The sequence below is a fragment of the Aythya fuligula genome, chromosome Z (genome assembly GCF_009819795.1).
Source record: "Aythya fuligula isolate bAytFul2 chromosome Z, bAytFul2.pri, whole genome shotgun sequence".
Taxonomy (NCBI): Eukaryota; Metazoa; Chordata; class Aves; order Anseriformes; family Anatidae; genus Aythya; species Aythya fuligula.
Genome location: NC_045593.1, coordinates 23754964 through 23779569, shown reverse-complemented (window position 1 = coordinate 23779569; position 24606 = coordinate 23754964). Strand labels below are relative to the sequence as shown.

General features: G+C 47.1%; 1 protein-coding gene across 1 annotated transcript; it reads left to right on the top strand.

Moving 5' to 3' along the window:
* Positions 1-7583: 7583 nt before the first annotated feature.
* CD180 (CD180 molecule) lies at positions 7584-24019 on the top strand. The gene is made up of 4 exons (XM_032205613.1): positions 7584-7635; positions 18235-18356; positions 21458-21624; positions 22294-24019. Exons 1-4 carry the CDS (start codon positions 7584-7586, stop codon positions 24017-24019), a joined length of 2067 nt encoding a protein of 688 aa, XP_032061504.1.
* The last annotated feature ends 587 nt before the right edge of the window (positions 24020-24606 follow it).

Here is a 24606-nt window from a genome sequence, read left to right as displayed (position 1 = left end):
AAAAAAAAAAAAAACAGAATATTTCATTTGAGACAAAAACTAATGCACACAGAGTAGCTTCAAGGTAAATTTTTCCTTCCTATTACATATCACTGAGGAAAATAAAAAAAATAAAAAATTAAAAAAGGCATTCAAACCTGCTGTTTTGTTTTGTTTTGTTGTGAATTGGCAATTGAAACATAGTTCAGTTCAAGCTTTCATTACTCAGGCCTCAATATTCTCCCATGATTCCTAGTAACCACATCAGTGCTTCTGCAGCAGCAAAAATCAGTTCTGCCCAGGGCATAGGTTCCTCATCATCTGAGTTTCAACAAATAAGAAGACACAAGTCAGGAACATTGTTCTACTAATCAGCTTTATCAAACAGTGGGAAGAAGTGAAGAGAAATCAAGTGAGGAAGCATTGGCAAAGTCTTATATTTATATTATGAGCTGATTACTTTATGTTCTCCATTGTAAGCAAATACCATCCATGACCCCATTTGTATTCATTATTATCTAATAACTGCATCTTCACTGGTGTCTTAGAAGAGAAAAGTTTCAAAGAGAACTGCAAGCCACGTGGGTCCATTCCAAAAGGACACTGCATGCTTTTATCTCCTCTATCTTCTGGGTTTGCCCAACAGACTTAGCTCTTTAGGACATACAGAGAAGGGTGAATATGAAACCAAGTGTAAATAAAAAATAAATGTATTTTAGGAAGCTGAAGTTACCCTGCTTATCATTAGCCATTGACCCCTTTCTCTGACCACATCATCTCTATTTGTAAAGGAGAGACAACAGGACAGTAACAAATGTAAAGGAGTATTTCTCTTTGTCTACAATGTTAATTAGTGATATGGAGCTCCTTGAAGGGGAAAAAAATAAAAATAAAAATAAAACAATAAAACAAACAATAAACTTTTAATGTGTTCTAGCACTTACAGAAAGCAACCCTGCCTCTTGCTTGCAGTGGTAAATCAGCCAGAGGGTTTTCACCCACACTGCAGGGAATGCCATGGTCCCATGGTTGAACGCCCAGGGGACACCAGGCTGCAATGAGAACTGTCAGCTCCATCTTGCAGCCAGTTTTCCATTCTTCTTACATTCTTACCTATGAAGCCTGCAGTCTTCAGCCTCTTTTTCCTTTCCCTGGGGAAGAACCTGACCTTGCAGTGCACAACCCCACTCAAGGAGCCTGGAGACACCTCACAAGCTGCACATTGGCTTCCAAAGCTGCCAGCCTTCTCAGGAACAAGTTAACCTGAGACCACAGACATCCAGAGACCTCTGGAGAAGTCTGATTTACCTGGAGTAGAGCAAAATCTAAGATATTTACAGCATTAAACGTTCAGCCAGTGAAACAATTTGGACAACTGGCAGCACAGGCCTATAAAGAAATAATTGGTTTGACAGCAGCTCTTGTTTCATCAGCAGGATCACCATCTTAGTTGAATACAGCAGACATAGAATCATAGAACCATAGAATATGAGTTGGAAGGGACCCACAAGGATCTTTGACTCCAACTCCTGGCTCCACAAGAGACCACTCCAAAATCCAACCATCTGTCTGAGCACATTGTCCAAATGCTTCTGGAACTCTGTCAGGCTCGGTGCTGTGCCCACTGCCCTGTGGAGCCTGTCCCAGTGCCCGGCCACCCTCCGGGTGCAGAGCCTTTCCCTAACCCCCAGCCTGACCCTCCCCTGTCCCAGCTCCATGTTGTTCCCTCGGGTCCTGTCGCTGTCGCCAGAGAGCAGAGCTCAGCGCCTGCCCCTCCGCTCCCCTCGTGAGGGAGCTGCAGGCCGCCATGAGGCCTCCCCTCAGCCTGCTCTGCTCGGGGCTGAGCAAAGGGGCCTCAGCTGCAGTGTACCGTGAAGGTACATCCTGAATGTAGCCTCAGTGCTTGGAGGCAAATAAGGCACCTGCTTTGTCTTTTTAATGTTTCCGTAATCATTTGCCAGCAAACAGAAGCTGCAATCCCCATTAAAGAAGGAAAGTGGTAAAGGAGGATTAGATGATTGTCTTCTAGGATTCAAGTGCACTCACTTAGATGGCTGACATGGTGAAATGGTGAAAGCATCATCTACATACAATCTTTGATAGTTATCTATGGGCTGGAGCCAATTCTGTGTAACTCGTTAATCAACTGAACAGTGCTTTCTTTTGACATCCTTGCAGTAAATTTGTCTTAGGGAGGAGCTTGTGGTTGCAAATGAACAGTTCAGTTAGTAAAGTTGAGGAAGAAGTGGAAATGACACGATACAACAATCAGCTAATCCTGTACAATTATGTGACTGTTTTGTGTTTTTTTTTTTTTTCAGATTTGGCAGCCTACAGTAATCCTATCACTTCTGTGAAGAAGTACTCTTTGAGCAGAGCAACATCCACTGCAAGGACTGCATGGATCTTCTGCATTTAGTCTGCACACAGCAGAGAAAAGTCACTGTGCAGACTCTACTACTTTGGAGATGGACAGGTGAGACTGGAGGTTCATGCAGTGCCCAGTGCAACATTTTGGAGAGCTGTGTGACAATGCTATGCTGACCCCTCTAGATGAGCAATTGCAGGCAGTGGGGATGTCCCAGGGCAATGCTAGAGGAATAGACATGAGAGAGAGCATCCATCCTTTGGATGGAGTTAGTAGGTGGTGGCTTTGGGAAGCTTTTTGGCATCAGGTTCCATTCCCTAAATATGTGATACAAAACCTGGCTTGCTAGGACAACTTCAGTTCTTTCCTCTTTCAGTTCTTTTAGTTTTTTCCATATCTTCAATATGGGGAAGAAACATGAAATGAGGAAGCTTCCGAGCAGAGCTGTGCAATACCTGTCTGTCCCCTAGCAGGCTGGAGCATACTCCTCAAGTTACCACTTCTTGAAAAACGCAGTTTCTGCAACAGCGTTTAGTTTCCAGTCATCCAAACATTTTGGAATCAACAAAATCAAAACATTCCACTATTATTCTGATGTTTATTTTACTGCAATATTCAGTTTTCAGTTTGGTGGGTGAAGGGGAACCTTCTTGGAATGTTTAAAAAACCTACATGATTTTCATGGAACTCTTCAATTTTAAGAGAAATGGTTGAAATTTATCTCTCCGTTCTGTGTCCCTCCAAGAAGTATCTTTGAAACTCTGCTTCATGAAACTACAGAGGAATTGCACTAAGGATGAAAGTGTCAGATTTCAGATCAGCATATTTATTGAATGCACTTAGCTTAGCTCCAGATAACTGTTCAGAATTTCATTCTAGTGCATATATAAGAGAAGCAGCTTTAAAAAAATATTATCTGAGAAAGTAATTTCTCTTTCAGCTACAGTATGAAGTTATCTTTGGTGGTTAAGAGCTAGCAAATCCAGTCTACCTTTCAACATGCCTAAACCACTAGATCCCACCTGGAATTTTCAGAACTCATTATCTCTCCCTTTCTCCTCCATACCCACCCCTCTTCTCTTTCCTTTTACAGGCTATGTCTTGCTCATCTGTCTCTTTACTAAGAAAAACCACCAAAGCCACATTCCTATTAATACTATTCTTAGCTTTTTGTTTCCCCTCTAGGAGCACAGTTCATGTTACCACAAAACAGACTTACAAAAATTTAATTGCCAAACCAAGCCGTAGCTTGAATCAAGTTGCATTTGACAGTTACCTTCGTTTAGCCAAGCTACAAAGCCTGACACCATGTAGGCCAACAGACACACAAAACAGGAGCTGACAGGGAGCAATAATGTTCAGAGCTCATGATAAAGCCATGTTAGAAGTAGTGTGATCCAAACATTCAGCTCAGACTTATATCATACTTTACTTCAGAAGAAACTTCATATATTTTTCTTCCACTTCATCCAATCATTTATGAGAATGAAGTGAAAGGCATTGTGCTGTGGAAAGCAAATATATACTACCTGACACTAAGTATACCAACCAAGGTAAAGTTTTAGCCAGACTATCTCCTCTTTCTGTTTACTCAGTGCCAAAGTGCTTTGAAACATTTGTGTTATAGAATCATAGAGTATATAGGTCAAAGGGATTCAAAAGCTGCGTACCTCTTCACACTGCCCCAAAGCAGAATCAGATTCTCCAGTGTCATTATTGAACATGTTTCTACCAATTGTTCACGAGGACTGGCATCCAATTCCTGTGCTTCACCATCATTACTTTCAGAGTGTGCTTCCCAGTTTCAAACCAGACTTCTTCACTCCCATTTGTAAATAGCCTTTTACCTTACTCTGCAGCAGTGCTGCTCTACCACATTTGTCTCTTCCCTCCTTGCTGCCCCATTCTTTGGACTGAACAGTTCTCAGTGTCTTTCACTCTCAGCGGTTATTTGCTGCGTCCTTGAGGACTCCTATTGCTCTTCTGTGGATTTTATCTAGGTGGTGCCCAGCTTTCTTGCCATGGACATAACTCTTGAGCTGGTCTGTCCAGTCACAGGCTCAGCACCCCTTGTACTGCTGAAGCTAATGGCACACAGTTTTGGCTTATGCAATGTACAAGGTGTTTAAGGCCTAGCTCTCTTGCAACTGTTTTTTCCTAATTTAGCATTACGACTGCTTCTTTGTGCAGTTTATTCCCTCAAGCATTAAACACAATTAAAAGCATTAAAAAGATCGATGTACATTTCTAGGGTAATCTTCTGATATTTCCCCATGGGCTGTCTTATCTCTGGCTTTTCCTCATCCTATTCTTTTTTTCTGTGTAGCATCTGACAATAACTATGTATTCAAGAGTGTCTTGAAGATCAATGTCTCCACAGAGAATAATGGGAATATTTGCAAACTTCCTGTTGGAGTGAAAACAATACAAAAGCTGAAGCTAAGAATATCCAACATTTCTATGATTTTTTATTTACTTATATTTTTTGTTATAATAGCAGATTCTTTCATGTCCCCTGGTCAGTGACTCATCACAGTGAAGGCCAAGCTGGCTCCTGGATGCTGCACTGGCCATCAAGAGGTCCAGATAAGATGTTTGGTGTATGCTCACGCTGTGGCCATGGGTTAACTTCCCCACTCCAAGGGTGAATTAACCCATTCTTACTGTTGGCAGTTCAGCATTTACTCATTTCCCACAGTCAAGACTGGGCCAGCAGATGAGGGAGTCTCTCTGTCCTTCCCATTCACCACCACACCACTGGTCTTTGCCCCAAAGGCTTTACAGTCTACTTTGAAGCAAGGCATGAAAGAGCATAAACAAATGGGAAAGGACAAATGGAGATCAAAGGCAACCAGGGCAATGAAGATAAGATCAAGTAATGATGCATGTCTGCCCTTGCCCAATTTAATGGTTACAAATCATCTCAAGAATCAGCTGACCTTCCATCAAGCTCAGGGTTAATTATGTTGTGTGTGGTGTAGTTTGGTTTTCCGATATTTAATCAGATTTTTCTCTTTCTGTCCGAGCATAAGTAATTTTGAGTGGAAGCTGCCTGTAAAAGGACAAATCTTTTGACCTAATTCAGAACAGAAAGCCTGAAAATAGCACAGGGCAATTCAAGAGAAGAGGGGAGAAATGGGTCATCTATGGTGCCCCCACTGCCAGCCCAAGGAAAGAGGGGAGCAAAGTCACAGAGCAGAGCAGATTAGGAGCTGGTTGCCTAAGATGCTTGGAGATCCAGTGATATGAATTCAAACTCACTTTGCTGGGCAAGCAACATACTCTTCTGCCAAGGTTTTGCAGTTGTAAAAGAGGGAGAGGGGGGCAGAACCTTTTTTTTTTTTTTTTTTTTTTTTTTTAACTAGAGGTATATACCAATTAGCTGGACAGAAGAAAGGGAGTCGTTGCATACAGCAGTCGACAACACAGCACAAGACCGAGGGCAGGAGCCTGGGGATGAGGGCTAGCACCGTGAGTCTGTGAACCCAGCACTGCAGGGAGTCCATAGAGCTGCGAGAAACAGCTTCAGATAAATAACAAGCTGGAGACAAGGAAATCTAAGAATTTAGAAAAGCCATAAGGTGAGCCTGTTTGCTGTGACTCTCCATTTAATAAAATTAAGATTTAACCTTTTCTGTAGTTTCATGTGGATAAGTCAAAGCCATGTAATACAGAGATTCAGCTCAGCAGATCTCTGCTATCATTTCTTGCTGTGAAATCATATTATTCCAAGCACTTGACTTCATTACTATGGCAGACAGATCACTGCTGTTACAGTACCTTTTTATGTATGATGTGCACACCATTGCTTCTCTGCTCTGTTTGCTATTATTTTTCATTGTCTCCATCAGGCACAAAGTAACAAGAAACCCTACCGGTGTAATTTACTCTGCTCAGTATGCTGTTTTGCTAAAATATTTTTCTTTCATATGGCATCCCAAAAATAAATAAATACAAGAATATTACTACAGTTGAAAATCAAGCTAGTTAGGTAATGTCAAATTGGCAGACATTCAGCATCCTTCAATTACCCCCCTTGTACATATGCATTCTGGCATAGCCTTTAATTAACACCATCATACCACTTTTTTTCCAGTGAAAACATGTCATTAAGTACCCAGGGTGAGTGAGGACCCAGTACAGAGCATTCTGTTTTCTCCTTAATGTTTAACAGGCTTATTTTCTATAATCCTCAGAACCCTGCTCTGAAGACAGACTAATTAATTTCTGCCTGTTTTTCTCCCATGCCACCACAGTACGCGAGAGCCTCAGAAACAGCATGTTAATTTTCACAGCCACCCGGGAAGACAGGCAAGGGGCAAGGAGCTGTGGGAGGTGAGAGGCTCCACCTTACAAAGAGTGAGCCAAAATCGTGAGCCTTGGTGGGGACCGGACTCAAAGACCACTGTTCCCAAACCACGCCAGGTTGGAGGAGCTGCCTCTGGGAAAATCCAACACAGATTGCCTGTCTCCAAGTGAGAGCATGGTGTGAGGCACAGACTTTGGTCAGTGGTAGATGCCCTGGAGTGGGCTGGTGCAAGCCCCAGGGCACTTGGCTCTGCTGGGCCACCCCAAGGGATGCAATGATTGCAGGCAGCCCCAGGAGATGGTGTGATCCCACAATCAGTGTTATGAGGTACTCAAGAAGATGCCAGGCTTTAGCCACTGAACTCTCATGAGCTCCTACTCACCATGAGTAGATCACATTTTAAAAAGCACAGTCTGGCAAAACTTGGAGAAACATCCTCAAAGCAAAAGGAGGCTCATCCCAATAAAAAGGCTCAGTGCAGCTGACTTTCTCATGGCTGGCTTTTACCAGGGTAAGCCAACATCTGTGCTGTACAGAGGTTATGCTCAACACTGGGCAAGCCATTTCGACTGGAGTTTTCCAGTAGAATCAGCTTGACCTAGAGATCTAGTGTGGAAATGCTGAGCTCAAAAGCTGATATTTTATCAAAAAGCTACAAAGTGACTGGAAAAGGAATTTCACAGCCTGGAGTACCAAATTAGCATCACAATAAGCTCTAATCCTCATAAGGAGAACAACAACAACAAAAAAAAGTATTGTGTCTGGCCATATCCTAAAGTGAGATTGATTTTGACAGTCTGACAGCATAGTTTTAATTGCTGTATATAGCACATCACTTTTGTGTAGCCACACAATCAATTAGCAGTGCTGCCAACAGCTAAAAACAAGCATACAGCTCAAGGCCACCTCCAGCACTGGGGCTCTCCGATGACGAAATCAATCCGTATGAATTTGAAGGTCTCCATTTTCATCCTGACAGGTGAGTGGAGCAATGCAGATCCACCTTGTCCAGCCAGTGGTGATGTAAATCCACGAGGATGAAGGGCCCCAGGCAGGATGTTCTTCCATCTATCGTGCTGTGAAGCACCACAGTCTGCTGCAAGCAGACCCTCTTGGCACAGTGCAATCATTAAACAGAAGTAGCAGTCAGAGACCTCAGCGCATGTAGCATTTTCTGAAGCACTGAGATGAGTTTTCACCCAGCTACTGCAAACCACTACACCTGAACACAACGTGGCCAAAAATAACTTCTTCCAAAAGAATTTAAAAAAAAAAAAAAAAAAGGTATCTGAGAAGCTGGCAGGTCAGGCACACTTAAGTGAGCACCTGAGGTAGCAATATGTGTCAGAGCCAGGCCATAGGCCATACACTCACTGTGTGTGAAGCTCTTGCTGCTCAACCTGAGAGACCTTACATGGAACCACATTAAAAATCTTGCATTCAATTCAGTTCTATGACAGTCAGAGGTATCATAGTGTTGAACGCCATGGACAATTTTTACTTCAAGAGCCAAAGACTGACGAGCCTCTGCAGCAAGCCTTCATATGCCTGCCTCTCTGAAACCTTCATAATCACCTTCATTGCCACGTTGGTGGCAAAATCACCCCTCCTGAGGCCCTTCAGCAGGCAGAGGAGAGTGCCTTGAGGACATGCTACGCTTCCTTACTCTCCAGGAGAGATGGGTCAGGGGAGGCTTCAAATGGCATCTCCTTTCTTCCTGCAGCACTTGTGGACACGACGTTGGGCAGTCCCCAAAGTTAGGAGCATGTTTGTATGACTTCCCAGTTAGAGCTGGGCTAAAAAATATACCTAGTTGTTTTTCTGAACCAGAGCCCAACCCACTCCCAATCTACCCTTTCAGTTTGAGACTCTGCAGCAACATCTAGACAGAAGTTTACATTACTTTTGGTATCAATATGAGATTCAGCACGCCCTTCATTACAACACCCTGCCTGGCATCGCCACAGTACTCTCAAGGAGAATGCAAGATTTTAAGCTCTGCAGGAGCAAACCAGCCCACAGCAAACAGCCCTGGGAGTAGAGAAGGCACTCACACAGTACAGTGTGGAGCACGGGTAAAACAAACTGTTCCACATCACAGCAAACACCAGCACATTTTAATCCTGCTTTTAAACTGGCCAAATGAGAGACATTCTTCTGAAGGAATTAATGTAATTAATTAGATTCAAACACCAGAGCAATCTGTCTGCAATGCTTACCCCAGTTTACCAGCCAACAGGTGACTGCTTGCACTCTGAGCAAGCACAGACTCTTACTGAGTCAAAATATGCAATTTTGCTGAATATTCTCATGGTGAGAAATCACTTTAAATCCAAAGCAGAGCCTTTGTTTAGAAAGATGTGTCTGCCAAGCCCTCTGAACGCATGTGTTTAAGCTGGTTTGGACAAAACATGCTATCTACATTGATCAAGCAACGCCAATAGGCCCAGTAAAGCCTTTTACCTCTGTTCCATGAGGTGTGGATAGAGAAAACGTGGCTACATCTTGGAAAGAAGGAGAGTAGCGAGCTGTGGCTACCAATATTCGAATGACAAAAGCTTGCGAGTGAGTTCCAGATGTCAGCCATGTGTTATGGCTTAATAGCTCAGCTCTGAGTCACAGGCACAGAAACCTGTTACGAAACACACATCCCTGCCTGAGTGTGCGCACACACTCGTGTGAACTATTTGAAAAGGAAAAGTCAGATTTTTTTTGTAGCATGAGTAGTACTTGAGGAAAGTGGTTAATCTGAGCCAAGGCGGGAGAAAACGAGCACAGATTGTCCTACGCCACAGACCAAAGGCATGATAATTTGTAATTTTAGCATTTACAAAGAATGGGTTAAAAATGAAGAGAAATTAAACACCCACTTCATAAGAAAGTGTAATCCTTCCAAATCATAAAGTCCAATCACACCCTGTGTCTTGAATAATCACTAGCCTAAATCACCCACACCCCTGCCATGTGAAACTCAAGGAAACCCAAGTAATTCCTATTCCAGGCCTTTCAAACAGCAATATTTATGTTGTGGTTTATTAGCTTCTCTTCATGCTCCTTTCTTCTCACAGAGAAGAAACAAATATCCATGGCACCAACATTTAGCAACAGCTGCCACATGCCTCACCACGGCTCTGGTGAACGGAGGATTTTCTGGGGCGATCACAAGGCAGATTGGTGTTGGGGCAGGCGTGGGGCATGCTGGTGCACCTGCACAGCCTGCCATCCACACAGGCCTGACCCCCATGGACATGTGTGCCAGTTGCACACGCAGGCAGTGTGCGGTGGCCTCTAAAACTGTGTGGCTTAGAGGTTTTAGAGGGCTCCATGAAAGGACAAGTGGGATGGGGCAACGAACCAGCCCAAGGAGAATTAATGCACTGTGGTAGGCCCCACAGGGAGGAGGGATGAGCAAATTTGAGCTCAGTGCTCCTTAGCTGCAGAGCTGGCCGATTCCCACCCATGCCTTCACGTGTTCCTCAGCTGATGGAGGATGGCCTTTAGGTCAAAGAAACTGAAGTCAGATGGATGCTGCCCCTGTCCCGGACTTAAAAAGCAAGAGCCCATCAGAGCTTGCTAAGTATCTGTGTGCCCACAGCAGACAGAGCTTACACCCTGCCCTAGGGGCACCTGGAAAACGGGGGTGCCCCTCGACTTGGGAGCTCTTTGGAGGTTTTTAATATTTCATCCGAAGTTTTCTCCCATGGAAAGCACAGGCTTAGGGAGGGGGGATGTTAATGTGCACTGGGAAAAAATAAAATTAAAAAAAAAAAAAAAAGCTTATGCTCCAGCCTTTACAAATTACAATTTCACACGGGAATTTGGACAGGTGCAGCGTTACCAGACCCGGCACAGCAGCCCCCTGCCCGACCTAGCTGACCCTTATTTATCCGGCTGGTGTTGCAGCACTGCAGCATCCTCGCCTCCGTGCCACTGAGCAGCCGGCTGTGCCCCGGCCCTGGGCGGGAGGGAAAGCTCCACCACCGCCCTGAGCATCGGCCGTGGCCACAGCCTTGCGCTCAGGGCAGGCAGGCATTGCCAGCGACACCTTGTCACAAAGATACGACTTATCTGCTCCCTGCAAAGGGACGTGCAGCCTGTAGACAAGTGTCAGCCTCTCGTCACGATGCCAGCACTGCCCTGAACAGCTCGCGGTGCAAAGGGCAAGCAGAGTGTTTTCAGGATATCCTCTTTGAATGCATTGTAAATATTGTGTAGAAACCGGGCCCTAATCTGCACAGTTCCTGTAGAGACTCCCGAGACGAAGGCCTCTGCCTGAGCTGCTGCTGCCAGACTTCACGAGGGCTGGAGAGGGGAAGCACACCTGCAGGGCAGGGCATGGGGAGCTTGGCTCTGCAGGCATGGCCCACGAGGTGGGCAGATGTACTTCGCAGGACCGCAGGACCACAGGACCAAAAGTCTTGCAGGTTAAGGAGGGTGGAAGTGCCACACGGGAGAGTCACCATAGCACGGCAAAGGCCTTTTGGGGTGTGACCCTGTCCCTGTGTGAGGTGAAGATGTCCTGCACCTGCTGGGAACAGTTTTGGTGGGGGCCCATTTCCAAGGAGCTTACAGATGGTGCAGCCTGGCAAAATGCACATCCAGCTCTGGTGGTTTTGTCGTTGTTGCTGTTGGTGTTGTTTTTGGCGATGATAATTTTTTTTTTTTTTTTTATAAAAGCCTACCTGCTTCAGAAATATTGCCATGGAAATGGAACACGGCGCTGTGCAGTTCCCCCCCGCCACCAGCTCTCCTCAGGGGCTGCCGCCACTGCCTTCACCCACCCATGTTAGAATAGCTCCATCTCGTGGAAATCAGCAGCAGAAGGGGGAGCAAGAAGCCACCGGCCAGGAGGAAAGCTGTAAAAAATGTTGGCAACACACTTCTCGGATGCGTGTGCCAATTGTGGATTTGGTTCCCATCCGCAGGAGGTTTCATTAGTCCCTTCTCTCCCAGAGTTTCACTCCAAGATGCACGTTTGAATAAAATGAGAAAATTTCCTCTCAAAGCCAAAAGAGTATATTTTATCTGATTTTTGACATGTAACTATGATATTTACGCAGTTACTGTATGAAGCTGCTGAGAGCTCACAGAAAAGTTTGGGGCTGGGTGCTGGCTCCAGGCTTTGCCCCACAGAGGTCTACTTCAGACCATCTCTAAAGAGGACTCTTTTCCCCTCTGAAAGCCCCTGCCTTTTCCAGTTAATTTACAGCTGCACTCTGTACCTTACTCAGCCCACTTTTTACCTCATGTCCATCCTCTAGTTCCCCCTTCTAGTTTTGCAGTTTATTTCAGGAAGGTCTGCACCCCTTCGTGAGTGCTTATAAGCCAGGGAGAATAAATGTCTGGCAGAGTTCAAACACATTCCTGTCTTCCAAAGTTTCCAGTTCAGATAAGCAACACTCTTAATCATGAATATGAAGCAAGCACACAGTATTAAATCTGTGGGTTATATTTTAAAGTAATAATTACTCCCTCTTTCCTAATGTGCAGTTGGATTTATTCTCCTGTCTATCCAGACTCCAGTTTTTACCCTTTGCCTTTGATAAGAGAGTTTATCTTGCAAGTCTATTTAATCCATGTCCTGGGGGAGAGGGGAGATAAGCGGATTTCAGCATCAAGGACACGTCCTTTTGGCTTTGTGCTGTTGCCACCACTTACACTGCCTAGGAAAATATGAAGTCTTTCAGGATGAAGAGGCCTGAAAAAATCCCAAGGACTCCTTAGGCAAGCCACCAGCGCGAACCCCTGACCACCAGTACCAGAATCTCATTGGGTAAACTGCGCTGAGCAGCAAGGCAGTGGAAGGGTGGCTCCCCAGAGTACTCAGCCAGGTGGTCCTCGGGCAGCAAGAGACCCTTGGGGTGTGTTACAAACCCCAGCTCCTTCCCCTGCTGTCTGCACAGCCCCATGCTGCTGGGCATTGCAGCTTGGTCCTGCAGGGCTCGGTCCTGCGGCAAGCAACACGCTGCTGCATGAGCACCCACAGAGACAAGTGGCAAAGCCAAACGAAAGGACAGCTTGCAGGGTGAATTTTGGGAATCTCACCTGAAGCACTGGCATTTCCCTTCGTGAGGTTGTTCACCCCACCTTCCTCCTCTGGAGTTACTCCCACTCGTGTACAAAAGTCCTTCTGTGCAGTGCCATCACCCCCCAGCCTGTGTCATGTACTCCAAGGGGGCAAACCCTGGGCAAGACAGGCTTACGGGCATCATCCAGCCACAGTCACACTGTGAACAAACCCCTGAATTTCAGCAGCTGGCCTGCTCTGCCATCAGCAAACCAGACCTGAAAGGACCATGTCTGGCAATAGAGGCGAGATCGCTGTGAGGATGGGGACTAAGGATGGGGAGTACAGAAAATCCAAGGCATGTCTCCAGTTTATGGTGAGGACAAAGGAAAGTATCAAACCAGCATTATGGTATAAAACATACTCCCAGCTGGAGCTGAATACGTTTCAACTCACTCCTTTCATATGCAGTCCTTCCCACAGCAGTATGTTACTCAACATGGGCACAGATGTTAATCAAAACTACCAGTGCACAATGTGCAGATAGGAAAGGGGCAGAAAAAGAAAGAGCTTGAGAGGTGAATTGGGGCAGTCAAAAGCACCTGGAGATACAATTTCAGGTCCCCAGGACACCTGGCTGAGCACAGCTAAAGTACTGGCACAACCCTGAAGGTTTTTCTCCTTGTTGTGGCAGTTTTGGGTTTCTCGCACCATGGTGAGAGCCACAGCTGGCTGTGTTTCACCTGCAGGAGGAAGTGAGGCTGCTCTCACCTGCTCACATGGCCGTGCCAAAGCCCCCCCTGTCCCAGCAGGACACAGCAGCCAGGACACAGCATGGGACCCCTCCACCCACTCCCAGCATTTCTGTCTTGCAAGCAGGGGAGAGGTTTCTTTCCTCTCTGACCTGGAGCTCTATTCATGGCGATCAGCAACAGGACTTCCTTTTACGATCCCCTTTTGTCATTTGAAGGAGACCGTGCCAGAAGCCCTTTAAATAGCTCCAGCACGCCAGCTCCCTTCATGGGCCCTCCTCTCGCCATGGCCCAGCTTCCTCCCCTGGCCCAGCAGCATCCGCATCCAGCTGCAGCTCGCCGGGAACCAGGAAGCTTATGGCAGGGCTCGGTGCAGGCTCTGCGGATGCATGGGGAGTGGGGACGCTTGGGAGGTTCGGGAGGTTTCAGTGCTGGACGTTTGGCTCGCTGCTCGGGTTGGACCTACAGATGCAGCCCCATTTCCCATGTGTCAGTCTGAAATTTGGCACGCAAGCCTTGCGCATCCCAGTTTGGCAGAGCCTGTCTGTATTGTTCAGAGGGGGGAGGGATGGCTTGTTACTAATCATGGAAATCTGCATTTTATGTTGGCTTTATATGAGCAATACAATGCACAGGGAGTGAATATTTTGCCTCCATAGCAAGGAACAGAGGCTGTATTTCTGAGGCATAGGGAAACCTCAGAGCTCTTTCACAGAGTAGCAGAGGCTACAGAGGATCTCAGATCCTCAAAGCACCTTCCCAGTGAGATTTCTGAAAAGTCACAAGACGCTCAAGGAGGGTGACACAACAACAGGCCTTATCCAGGAACCGTATCTGCAGGGAGAGTCTAGGAGGTATCCCCTTTGCAAAGGAAACATGGACACACACAGCGTCCATAATTAATGAGCCTGTAATTCCCATCATCAGCTTCCTAGTGCTTTGTCCCAACCATTTCCAGTTGTGTTTGCTCACAGGACTTCACGTGGTGTCTCATGTCCCGGCCACAGCCAGCGCCAGCTTCCTGGCTGATATGGAGAGAGCACAGGATGCAGGCACGGGGCCAGGAAGCCCGGTGTCCCAGTGTCTAGCAAGCAGAAAACTGAAAGAAAAAGAAAAAAAAAAGCTGAATTTTGTTCACTCTGCATCATAAAATAGCATCAATTCCCCCTCCAAAAGCACACCAGCCCCAGGATGAGATGCAGCTTCACCACAAATCCTTTTGGAAGCTGCCTCAGATAAAACCCACTTAAGAACAAAGTGTCTGTGGAGACAGTGGGCAAAGGAGCTCACACATTACTTATTTGGGATATTTCTCCACCATGTGCTGAAGTCACAGCCCTGGCCAGGCTCTCTTTCTTTCTGAGGTAGCACCTGGGTGGCTATCCACCCAGCTCAGACCACAGAAATTGCAGTGAAGTTGCGGTGTTCTTTCATCATTAATCTCAACACCAATGCCAGGGGAAAGAAACTGGCATTTTGGCCCTCCTACAAGGAGCAATGGCAGAGCAAAGCAAAGCAGAGGAATTCCTGGGGCAGGGAAAATGCTGCAGACCCAGGAGCATGCACCAGGTGGGCTGGTGCTGAGCTGGGAAGCGGCCCTGACACCCCTGTCCCCTTCACATCCCCTCTACTCTGGGGACACCTTGTCAGATGTCAATGATGTCGCTCACACCAGCATGTGTCCAAGCAAAGGCACAGCAGCCCACGGGGGAAGAGCCCATGCAGCTTTTCCTGCTAAAAAAAAACCACCAGCCTGGGGCAGATGCTCTCCTGCTGAAATGTGCCAGCTTGTGGCACAGCAGGACAGGGGGGCTGGTGCTTTTGGGACAGCACACAGCAGCAGCAGGAGAACAGGCACAGCCCAAATCCCACTGCCTCAGAGAAACATGGACCCAGGTTTTTAACATGAAGAATTAAAATAAATCATTCATGTGTGTATCTCTTTCTTTGAAAAACTACAAACAAAGAAAACCTCAAAATCCATCCTTGAAGGAAATGACTAAAAATTGTTTTAATCCTTTGATCCTGCACAGACAGATTTCAGAAGCCCTGCTGTGCAGGGTGGTAAATGCCTTCTCGTTCAGAGCTGAGACTGACACAATTCACCTCTTGTTTAACAACTAGTTAACACCCTATAGGCCTGCTGAGTGGATTTAATGCCATACAGGGTTTCCCCTACAGCTGACCATCCATCCTCTTGTCCCAGCAGCAAGTCCTGGAGAGGCTCCTGACAGACTCAGGACAGCAAGGAAAAACGGGCCCACCACTGTGGGGCCAGGAACTGGCATCCTGATAACCCCAGCACCCTGATAACAGCCGGTGCTGATGCAACATCCGCGTCCATGCCACGCTGGCCAGGACTCACCCTGCCTCGGTGGTGGCTTTGCAGCAGGGGACAGGCCACTGCTGTGCCCCGGCAGGGGGGATGTGGGCACAGGCTGCGGGTGACTCACGCCTTTTGGTAAGCCTCACGAGCTGTTCGTCCTGTCTAGCTCAAAATCAGTTTAAAATGGAGAACTCCAGGAGCGTGGTGGTGGGGTGTGGGTGTCCCTCTGAGGGAGTTTTTTTTATCACAGGGGGACTGTGACGGGTTTGTGGGGTTGTTTGCTGCAGGAGGGGTGCTGCAGAGGGGCAGCTTGCTCGGGCCCTGGCAGAGCTCACCCTCAAGTAGCAATCATCTGTGCTGGTGGTTTGCATGCTCTTGAATCCCCCATTGTCAAAGGGCAGTAAGAACATAAAAAGCAAAATTACCAACAGGAAAATGCTGGTGAGGGGACTCGCCTAGCAGCCTTACAGCCCTCCTGAGCGGGCATGTGGTGACAGAGGAAGGATGCACCCAACACCTTGGGACAGCAAACACCGCCACCAGGAGCAGAAAGCACGCAGGAAGGGCAGTGCTCCCTGCTCAAGGTGGCCACCCCTGGTTTGCTTCCTTATGAGCACAAGGCTAAATTAATCAGGTGGGCACGTAGGGGAAACAGTTCGCACACCTCTCATCACCAGGCTGTTACTCGAGCCGCTGGTGCACTTCAACACACAGGGGAATGGCAGTCACCTAGTATCACTTTTACAATGAAACCTTCATTACCCCAAACTGAAGCAGAGCCTGGGATTATTTGCATCATAAACCCTCCCATTTCTTCACAAGTAAACAATTACATTTCTGGAGTCGTTCCTATCCTGTTGTGTCGTATGTGAATTCCACGACACATAAGGACGTATTTGCACAGCAGGAAAAGGCAGGATTAGCTTCAGCTGCTTTCCCCTCCTGATTTAAAGGACTTTTCTTCCAAGACAACTGATTCATTTTAAAACTGGGGTTTCTGGTATGGGTGGTTTGAGGTAGCATTCCTGCCACCAGGGCTGACAGCCTCCCAGTAGCAAGAGGCAGGGTGCAAGTCAAAGCTGTTGCCAACAGGGAAAAATCCTTAGCCTCGGAGCATTAACACGGAAAACTGCAAATAAACAAGTAGCAAACACTCCAGACAACAATTTCCCTGAGCTTTTTGCTACCAGCTGCAGGGGGAGCAGGATTTCCAGCAATCATGGAGCTGGCTGGGAAAGATACAGGGAGCATTCGCATACCAGTGCAACATGGAGTGAGCTTTTCAGCTCCTCATGCAGGGCTGAGCAAGGTGCATTTGTGCTTGAGCAGGGGGTACACCAACAGCACACAAGTGGTTTAAGCAAAGATGCAATATGGTCTGCTCTGTACTTTTTAAGCACTTTAAGCACTGCTCCTGTATGGTGATGGCCCCTCTCTCCCCAGTTACTTACAGGGATGAGTACAGCAGCAGCTCAGGCAAAACACAATGCACACATCAGCTCCTGATACTGGTTCTGCCCAGGGCTGCTTTGCCATCACTTGGGTTCACCCTCCTCTTGTGCCAGTGCAGCTCTGAAGCCGCTGGTTGCAGCAGCCCTGCTGGGAGGTGCTGCTCACCACATGGATGCTCCCCATGCGAGTCCAGTGCTGCATCTCACTTATTTGAAAATACACTTGTCACCCTGCAGGCTGCCTTTTTTTCTTGTAAATATATAAGTAAGTAAAATAATAGTAAAAAAAAAAGAAAAAAAAAAAAAAAAAAAAAAAAAAGGTCTATCTGCCAGGGTGAGCATACTACCCTGTTGGGGTGGTAAGGACTGGATGCTCCCGGGACTCTGGACCCCCTCACCTGCAGGAGCCATGCACATGCCCATCCTGGAGTGGTGAGAAATATTGACCCCCTCCAGAAAACCAATCATTACTCATTATCTAAACATGAGCAGAAAGTGTCCACTTCCAGACTCAGCTTTTGTTTTTCAGCTTTGTTTCTAATGAGTGAATCTGTTTTCATCAGTGACCCTTTCTGTAACAACATAGGTATAAGGCTTTTGCCTGTGTCTTAGTTACTTTATGAGTTCTCATGAATTTCACAAGACATACACCAAATTTTGTGTGCGGCTCAGACTTCCTTTTGCATTATATTCCCCACAGGTGAATGCTGCATTCTCATCTCCTCTTTCTTTGCTCCACCTGTTTCACATACAGCTAACAGCTCCACCACACTTAATGGGAATGTTTTGTTCTACACAAGCATGAGCAATACCCATTTCCCTTGCTTTCCATTTTTTAAATTTGTTCCGCCCCAGAAAAGCGTCAGTGCACAATCATTTGACTATATTTAAAGTGGGGAAGTTCCTCTTTCAGTCTGAAACTACCACTGTGCTCATGCTTAGGAGGAGATTTAGCAAGCATAACTTTTTCTTCTTACAACCTGCTCTCAGCAAGCTCACCCAGCTCATTTGACCCTTGCTGCTCTGTCTCACTTTCTTCAAGGGAAGATACCAGGCAGCCCGCCTTGCTCTGCCATGGGATGCAGCTCATGCCTCCTCATCGCCACCGTGCTCACCTGTGCCAGCTGCAGAGCCATCAGCACGGCAGACACGATGTGCACCGAGGTGAGTGGTGGCTGTGCCTGGTCTCTTTGTGGAATGTCAAGCACGGAGGTTGGGACTCGAATTATTTGAATCAATGAGAGGTTTCTCTGGGGGCTGGACACCTTAGTCAGGGCTGTAGGCAGGTGTCGTGACACGTGCTTGGTGACAGCCGCTGCTTTCCCACCTCTTGGCAGAGGCACACTCCCTAGTGCCGCTGCCCCTCCATCGACACCAGGCTGGGGCTCCAGGGAAGTGCAAAGGAAGGCAAAAAGCTCTAGGGGTTCTCTCAGCAGAGCCAGAAAGGGGGCAGGGGCAAGGATTTTTTCGCTTATGCTATGCTCTCCATCCAACATCTTATGATGGTGGCTCTGTGTGACATTTGGCAGGCACACTGTAACCCATGAACACAGTGAGATAGCACCAGGGTTTTTCCAGGGACAAAGGCTGGCCCATGAGGTTTTTGTTTTTCATTTTAAAAGGTGGGAGACGGAGTGGGAGAGAAGGCAAGGATTTGGGTTCAGGGAAGGAGCGCTGTGGAAACCAGCCCTCCTCCTTGCACAGCAGGGGCCTGCAGCAAATTCCTCATCAAATTAAATGTACAAACACCAGAGCATCCGGAGCTCTACAGCAGGATGCCCCAGGGGATGGCTGCTACCCAGCTCCCTCCCAGCCTTGCTCTGTGCCCTGCAGCATCACTAGAATGAGCTCAGCTTCGTTTTGATGGTAAAACATAGGCACTGCTCTCCTTTGCAGTGACAGCTAGGTGGCTGTCGTCTGTCTAAACTGCACGTTGCAGGGGGCAGCCCCGGGGCTTCTTAGTTGCATATTGATAAAGAAAGCATCATCTTTTCCGAGTTTGTATTTTGCCATTTCCATAGTTACCAGCACCAGTTGGGTGCTCACCACAAGTCTCGGGGCCACCTTGTCTGTCACCTCCCTCCCCGCAAGACACACCCCAGGCCCCAGGCAGGGCGAGAGGCAGCGGAGGAGCCAAGTCCCAGTGTTGTGTTGGTGAAAACCCCCGCCTGCTTCCTCCCACCAGCTTCCTCTGTGCTCCTCAGGGACAGGTATTGCACCCCAAAGAGAGGACGAACACATTCTCCCTCTCTGTCCCCTGACAGACACTGCTCTCCCTGCTCCAGCCTTTGCCACCTGCCTGCCCATCCCAGACCACTTTGCAGCACCCACTGCACCACCTCCTCCTCCTCCTGCCCCCCGAGGACTTGCAGACCCCTCACATGGCCCTGCACAAGGCCTCCTGGGTGTACATAGCAATGGGGGTGCTCTGCTGTGCTGGGAGGTGATGTCCCACACAGCGTCAGGACACCCCAGTCCATCTCCTCACAAGCAGAGCAGCTCAGGGCGTCCCAGTGTTAAGCTGCAGCCCCCAAGCGGCCCAGGGGACACGTCCCCAGTGGGTGTCCTGTGGCCTGACAGCCCAAGACATGGCCCGGCAGTGCAGGGTGACCACCTCCCAAGGAAGGCACTGGGGGCTGCAGGACGAGGCCATGGTCCCACAACAGGCCCAGGCTCTGCAACAGGCCCAGGCTCCGTCTGGCTGCTGGGCCATCAGCAGGCAAAGGCACGTCAGGCATGTTCAATGAGCCTTCCCTGGTATTTACAGGGCGGACTGCATGCAGAACAATCCGTTTTTACTTAAACTGAAAAGCCCTGATAGAAATTTTAAAGGCCTTGTGTATCAGATAAAATCTCTGTCTATCAGCAGCTATGCATTCTTGCCATTCCCTCACCACAGAGCATAACTGCAGTTGGGATCCAATTAATTTGGATGTGTTCCTCCCAGAAACATTCCCGGGTCTGCTCTTTTTTACCGCCTCGCTGCAAGATTTTTACTAAGACTTCTCCAAGAGTAATCTTTGTTACAAGACTCATGAAATTCAGAATTTAAACTACCTTGTGGGGATTTCATCTAAGGGATTAATAATTTATCCAGAATGGTAAACAATCCTCGAATGTGCTAACGTGGATAAGAAAGTACTCCAGATGAGACACACTTCAAATTAGCACAAGATTCAAGGTAGAATCATAGAATCATAGAATATCCTGAGTTGGAAGGGACCCTTAAGGATCATCAAGTCCAACTCTTGACACCGCACAGGTCTACCCAAAAGTTCAGACCATGTGCCTAAGTTCACAGTCCAATCTCTTCTTAAATTCAGACAGGCTCGGTGCAGTGACCACTTCCCTGGGGAGCCTGTTCCAGTGTGCAACCACCCTCTCTGTGAAGAACCCCCTCCTGACGTCCAGCCTAAATTTCCCCTGCCTCAGCTTAACCCCGTTCCCGCGGGTCCTGTCACTAGTGTTAATGGAGAAAAGGTCTCCTGCCTCTCGACACCCCCTTACGAGGAAGTTGTAGACTGTGATGAGGTCCCCCCTCAGCCTCCTCTTCTCCAGGCTGAACAGGCCCAGTGACCTCAGCCGTTCCTCGTACGTCTTCCCCTCAAGGCCTTTCACCATCTTCGTAGCCCTCCTCTGGACACTTTCCAACAGTTTCATGTCCTTTTTATACTGTGGTGCCCAGAACTGCACACAGTACTCGAGGTGAGGCCGCACCAGCGCAGAGTAGAGCGGGACAATCACCTCCCTTGACCTACTAGCGATGCCGTGCTTGATGCACCCCAGGATACGATTGGCCCTCCTGGTTGCCAGGGCACACTGCTGGCTCATATTCAACTTGCTGTCTACCACGACCCCCAGATCCCTCTCTTCTAGGCTGCTTTCCAGCGTCTCATCGCCCAGTCTGTACATGCAGCCAGGGTTTCCCCGTCCCAGGTGCAGGACCCAGCACTTGCTCTTATTGAACTTCATGCGGTTGGTGATCGCCCAGCTCTCCAACCTGTCCAGATCCCTCTGCAAGGCCTTTACGCCCTCATTTGAGTCCACAACTCCTCCAAGTTTGGTGTCATCAGGTGTTTGTTTTAAAAGCAGACTTCACGAAGCCCAAGGGGCTGTGCATTTCAAGCCTGAGCTGGTGTTTCATAGGGTTCTGGCCACTACATTTTTAAATAATTCAAAATTCTGTTTGTTTTTTAAAGTGTGGTAGTTTCCTATCTATATTCACAGTACATACCCCTTTGAGTTTCACTGTATGTTTTCCACAGATTACAGTGAATAAAAGCTACAGCTGTGAAGGTTTAGGATTGAGGGAGATTCCTGGAACACTGCCTGTCACAACAGAAATCCTTGACTTCAGCTTCAACGTGCTCCCTTCCCTCCAGAGCTCAACTTTCTCTGGGCTGAAGTCTCTTCTCTACTTGGACTTGACAAGGTAGGGGAGACCATCCTTCTGCACGTCGCCGTGGTCACCACCACTCCCTGCCCTTGTCCAGAGCTGGAGGCTCCTGATACACACCAGAGCAGCATCTCGCTGCCTTTGCAGAGTAGCCACCAGCAGCACTACTGAAGTATTTCACTAAGCAAAGACTGATATGCTTGAGCAATGTCTAGGCTTCTCCTCCAGTGGCAGTCATTTGCAGGGTGATGGATGAAATGTGTATTTTCTGCATATTACTATTGCTAAGACCAACAAAGTCACTAGAGCAATTTTTAATGCCTTTTTCGATATTGTTCACTAAAACCTATGGAAAGATACGATTGGGCCTTGTAAATGCTTGAATTTTTCTACAGGAAAATTCATTTTATTAAGTTAATGACACTAAAAAACTCATGTCTCCCTGACATCCACAAAAGCTTTCCCACACCCATCATTTCAGGAAAGGTTTTTCTGCTATTGTACAGCTTCCTCCCTAGAATTCTGTATTTAAACATGAGCTTACAAATACTGGGCAAACACCATTGGAAAAGATGGACACTTTTATCCTATTGAAGGCAAATGATCGTGATTTTTACATACATAATGTGTAGTTTGGGTTATCGGGTATTTAGTGAGAGTTTTGCAGGACAGGCCACTAATGCTGGTTTCTATTGCTCTCTCAAGATGTCAGATCAACTGGGTGTACGAAGGTGCCTTTCACAACAACAAGCGCCTGCAGACCATTGTGCTGACCGGAAACCTGCTCATGTTCTTGTCCGACACAGCATTTGTTGGCCCTCAGTCCCTGAAGCAGCTTGTCTTAACGGAGACGGGAATAACCACAATGTCCTTTATCCCGATGACAAATCTGGACAGCTTGGATACCCTCCTCTTGGGCAGCAACCACATTTCTTCATTGCAGCTCCCTCTCAACTTTCCAACTCAAAACCTCAAATACCTTGACTTTCAAATGAACCACATAAGGGTGATCACAGCAGAAGATGTCAGCATTCTTCAGAAGACCAGTAACATAACTCTCATCTTTAAAGGAAATGACATTTTACACATTGAACCTGGAGCTTTCCAGTCCCACTTCTACACCTTGGACTTTGGGGGCTGCACTGACATCCCTGGGGTCCTTGCAGGGATACAGAACTCTGTTGTTCAGACCCTTTGGTTGGGAACATTTCAAGGTGTGGGGAAGGAACCCATCATAACCCCAGATGTTTTGCAAGGCCTCTGTAATGTATCTGTCAAGGATCTCTATTTGCAACTACGGCACTTCAGAAACCTAAACCCTGACACATTTCACTGCTTGACCAAGCTCCGAAAGCTGGACCTAACTCACACCCACATCAGCTCCTTGCCCCCTGGCATCAGTGGTATGAACTCGCTCAGGGAGTTAGTTCTCAATGCCAACTCCTTCGAGCACCTCTGCAACATCAGCTCTATGGCCTTCCCCTCTCTCACCCACCTCCATGTAAAGGGAAACTCGGAGACACTGCAGCTGGGCTCTGGCTGCCTGGAGAAACTGGCAGAGCTTCAGCACCTCGATTTAAGTCACAGTCACATTGAAAGCCCTGACTGCTGTAGCAAAGCACTAAATGGCTTGAAAAGTCTTCAGCACCTGAATCTGAGCCACAACACAAAGCTCCACCTCCGAGATGTGCTCTTTGAGGAAGGCAGTAGTCTGGAGCTGCTGGACGTAGCTTTCACTCATCTTCACATTGACACTTCACAGGGTCCCTTCCAAAATTTACATCTCTTGAAGGTCCTGAATCTTTCCTCATCCTCCATTAATACCAGCATTCAACATCTCTTTCAAGGCCTGGAAAACCTCGTGCTCTTGGACCTTAGTCAAAATACCTTTGAGTCAGGAATAGTGCCAAAGAACAAACTGTTTGAACAGTTATCCAAATTAGAGGTGCTAATTTTGTCATCCTGTGAACTGACAGCATTGGACAACCAAGCATTTCACAGCCTCAGGAAGCTACAGCGTGTTGATCTGAGCCACAACAAACTTACTGCATTCAGCACAGACGTATTTTCAAAACTCAAGAGCATCTACCTCAATTTTGCCTACAATAGGATCCATACTGTACCCCGTGACCAGCTAGAGTCCCTACCTGCCCGCAGCGTAATCAATTTAAGTTACAACCCCCTGGAATGCACTTGCTCCAACATTGGTTTAATCACCTGGTGCAGGCAGAACCCAGATAAAATCGAAGACCCTGAGGGAACGACATGCTCTGAACCCAAATCTCTGGCTGGGGTTCCGCTGGCCACCGTCTCACTCTCCTGTGGGATCAGCACTGCAGGAATTGTTGCAGTTGTCCTGGCGGTTTTATCCTGTGGTGCCATCTCCATTTGGTTCATTCACTATTTCAAGCAAAATTATCAGCAAATCTAAGTTTATGATGGGCGCTTAGTGTGAAGAGATGTACAGTAACCGGATTAGGATGAAAGACAATTTATGTTTTTTTTGCATGTAGCCTGTATTTCACTTAACTTTTATAATACCTTTTCCATTTTTATTATCATTTTAAGAAAAATAATAAAATCTTTTATATGATCTTGGAAAATAAAGTGTGACCTGTGTTTTGAACATGAATAACTTCTAAGGAGATTCCCCAGTTCATCTCTATGCTAGCATTGCCTTTACAGCCACTAGGGCTAAGGCACCTATAGAGGGAAGATCCAAGAAACGAAACGCAGAATTTGTTCCTTAAAAAAAAATATAAAAAAAAATCACAGCATCCCATACACAACAACAAACTCTCACCCTCTCACTCTCAATCAATTACACTTGAGAAACAGCTTAGTTGGAGAGCTGGCACTAATGTATGCTGCTCAGTTAAAAGGAAAAAGGAGAGGGGGAGGGGAATCAAAACTTCCTGTGAAGGACTGGAGCAATGCTCATATGGTCACATAAGACCAACTCCTGCAGGGCAGACCACAATAGCCTCTATCACACTTCTCATTAAATTCTGATTAAAA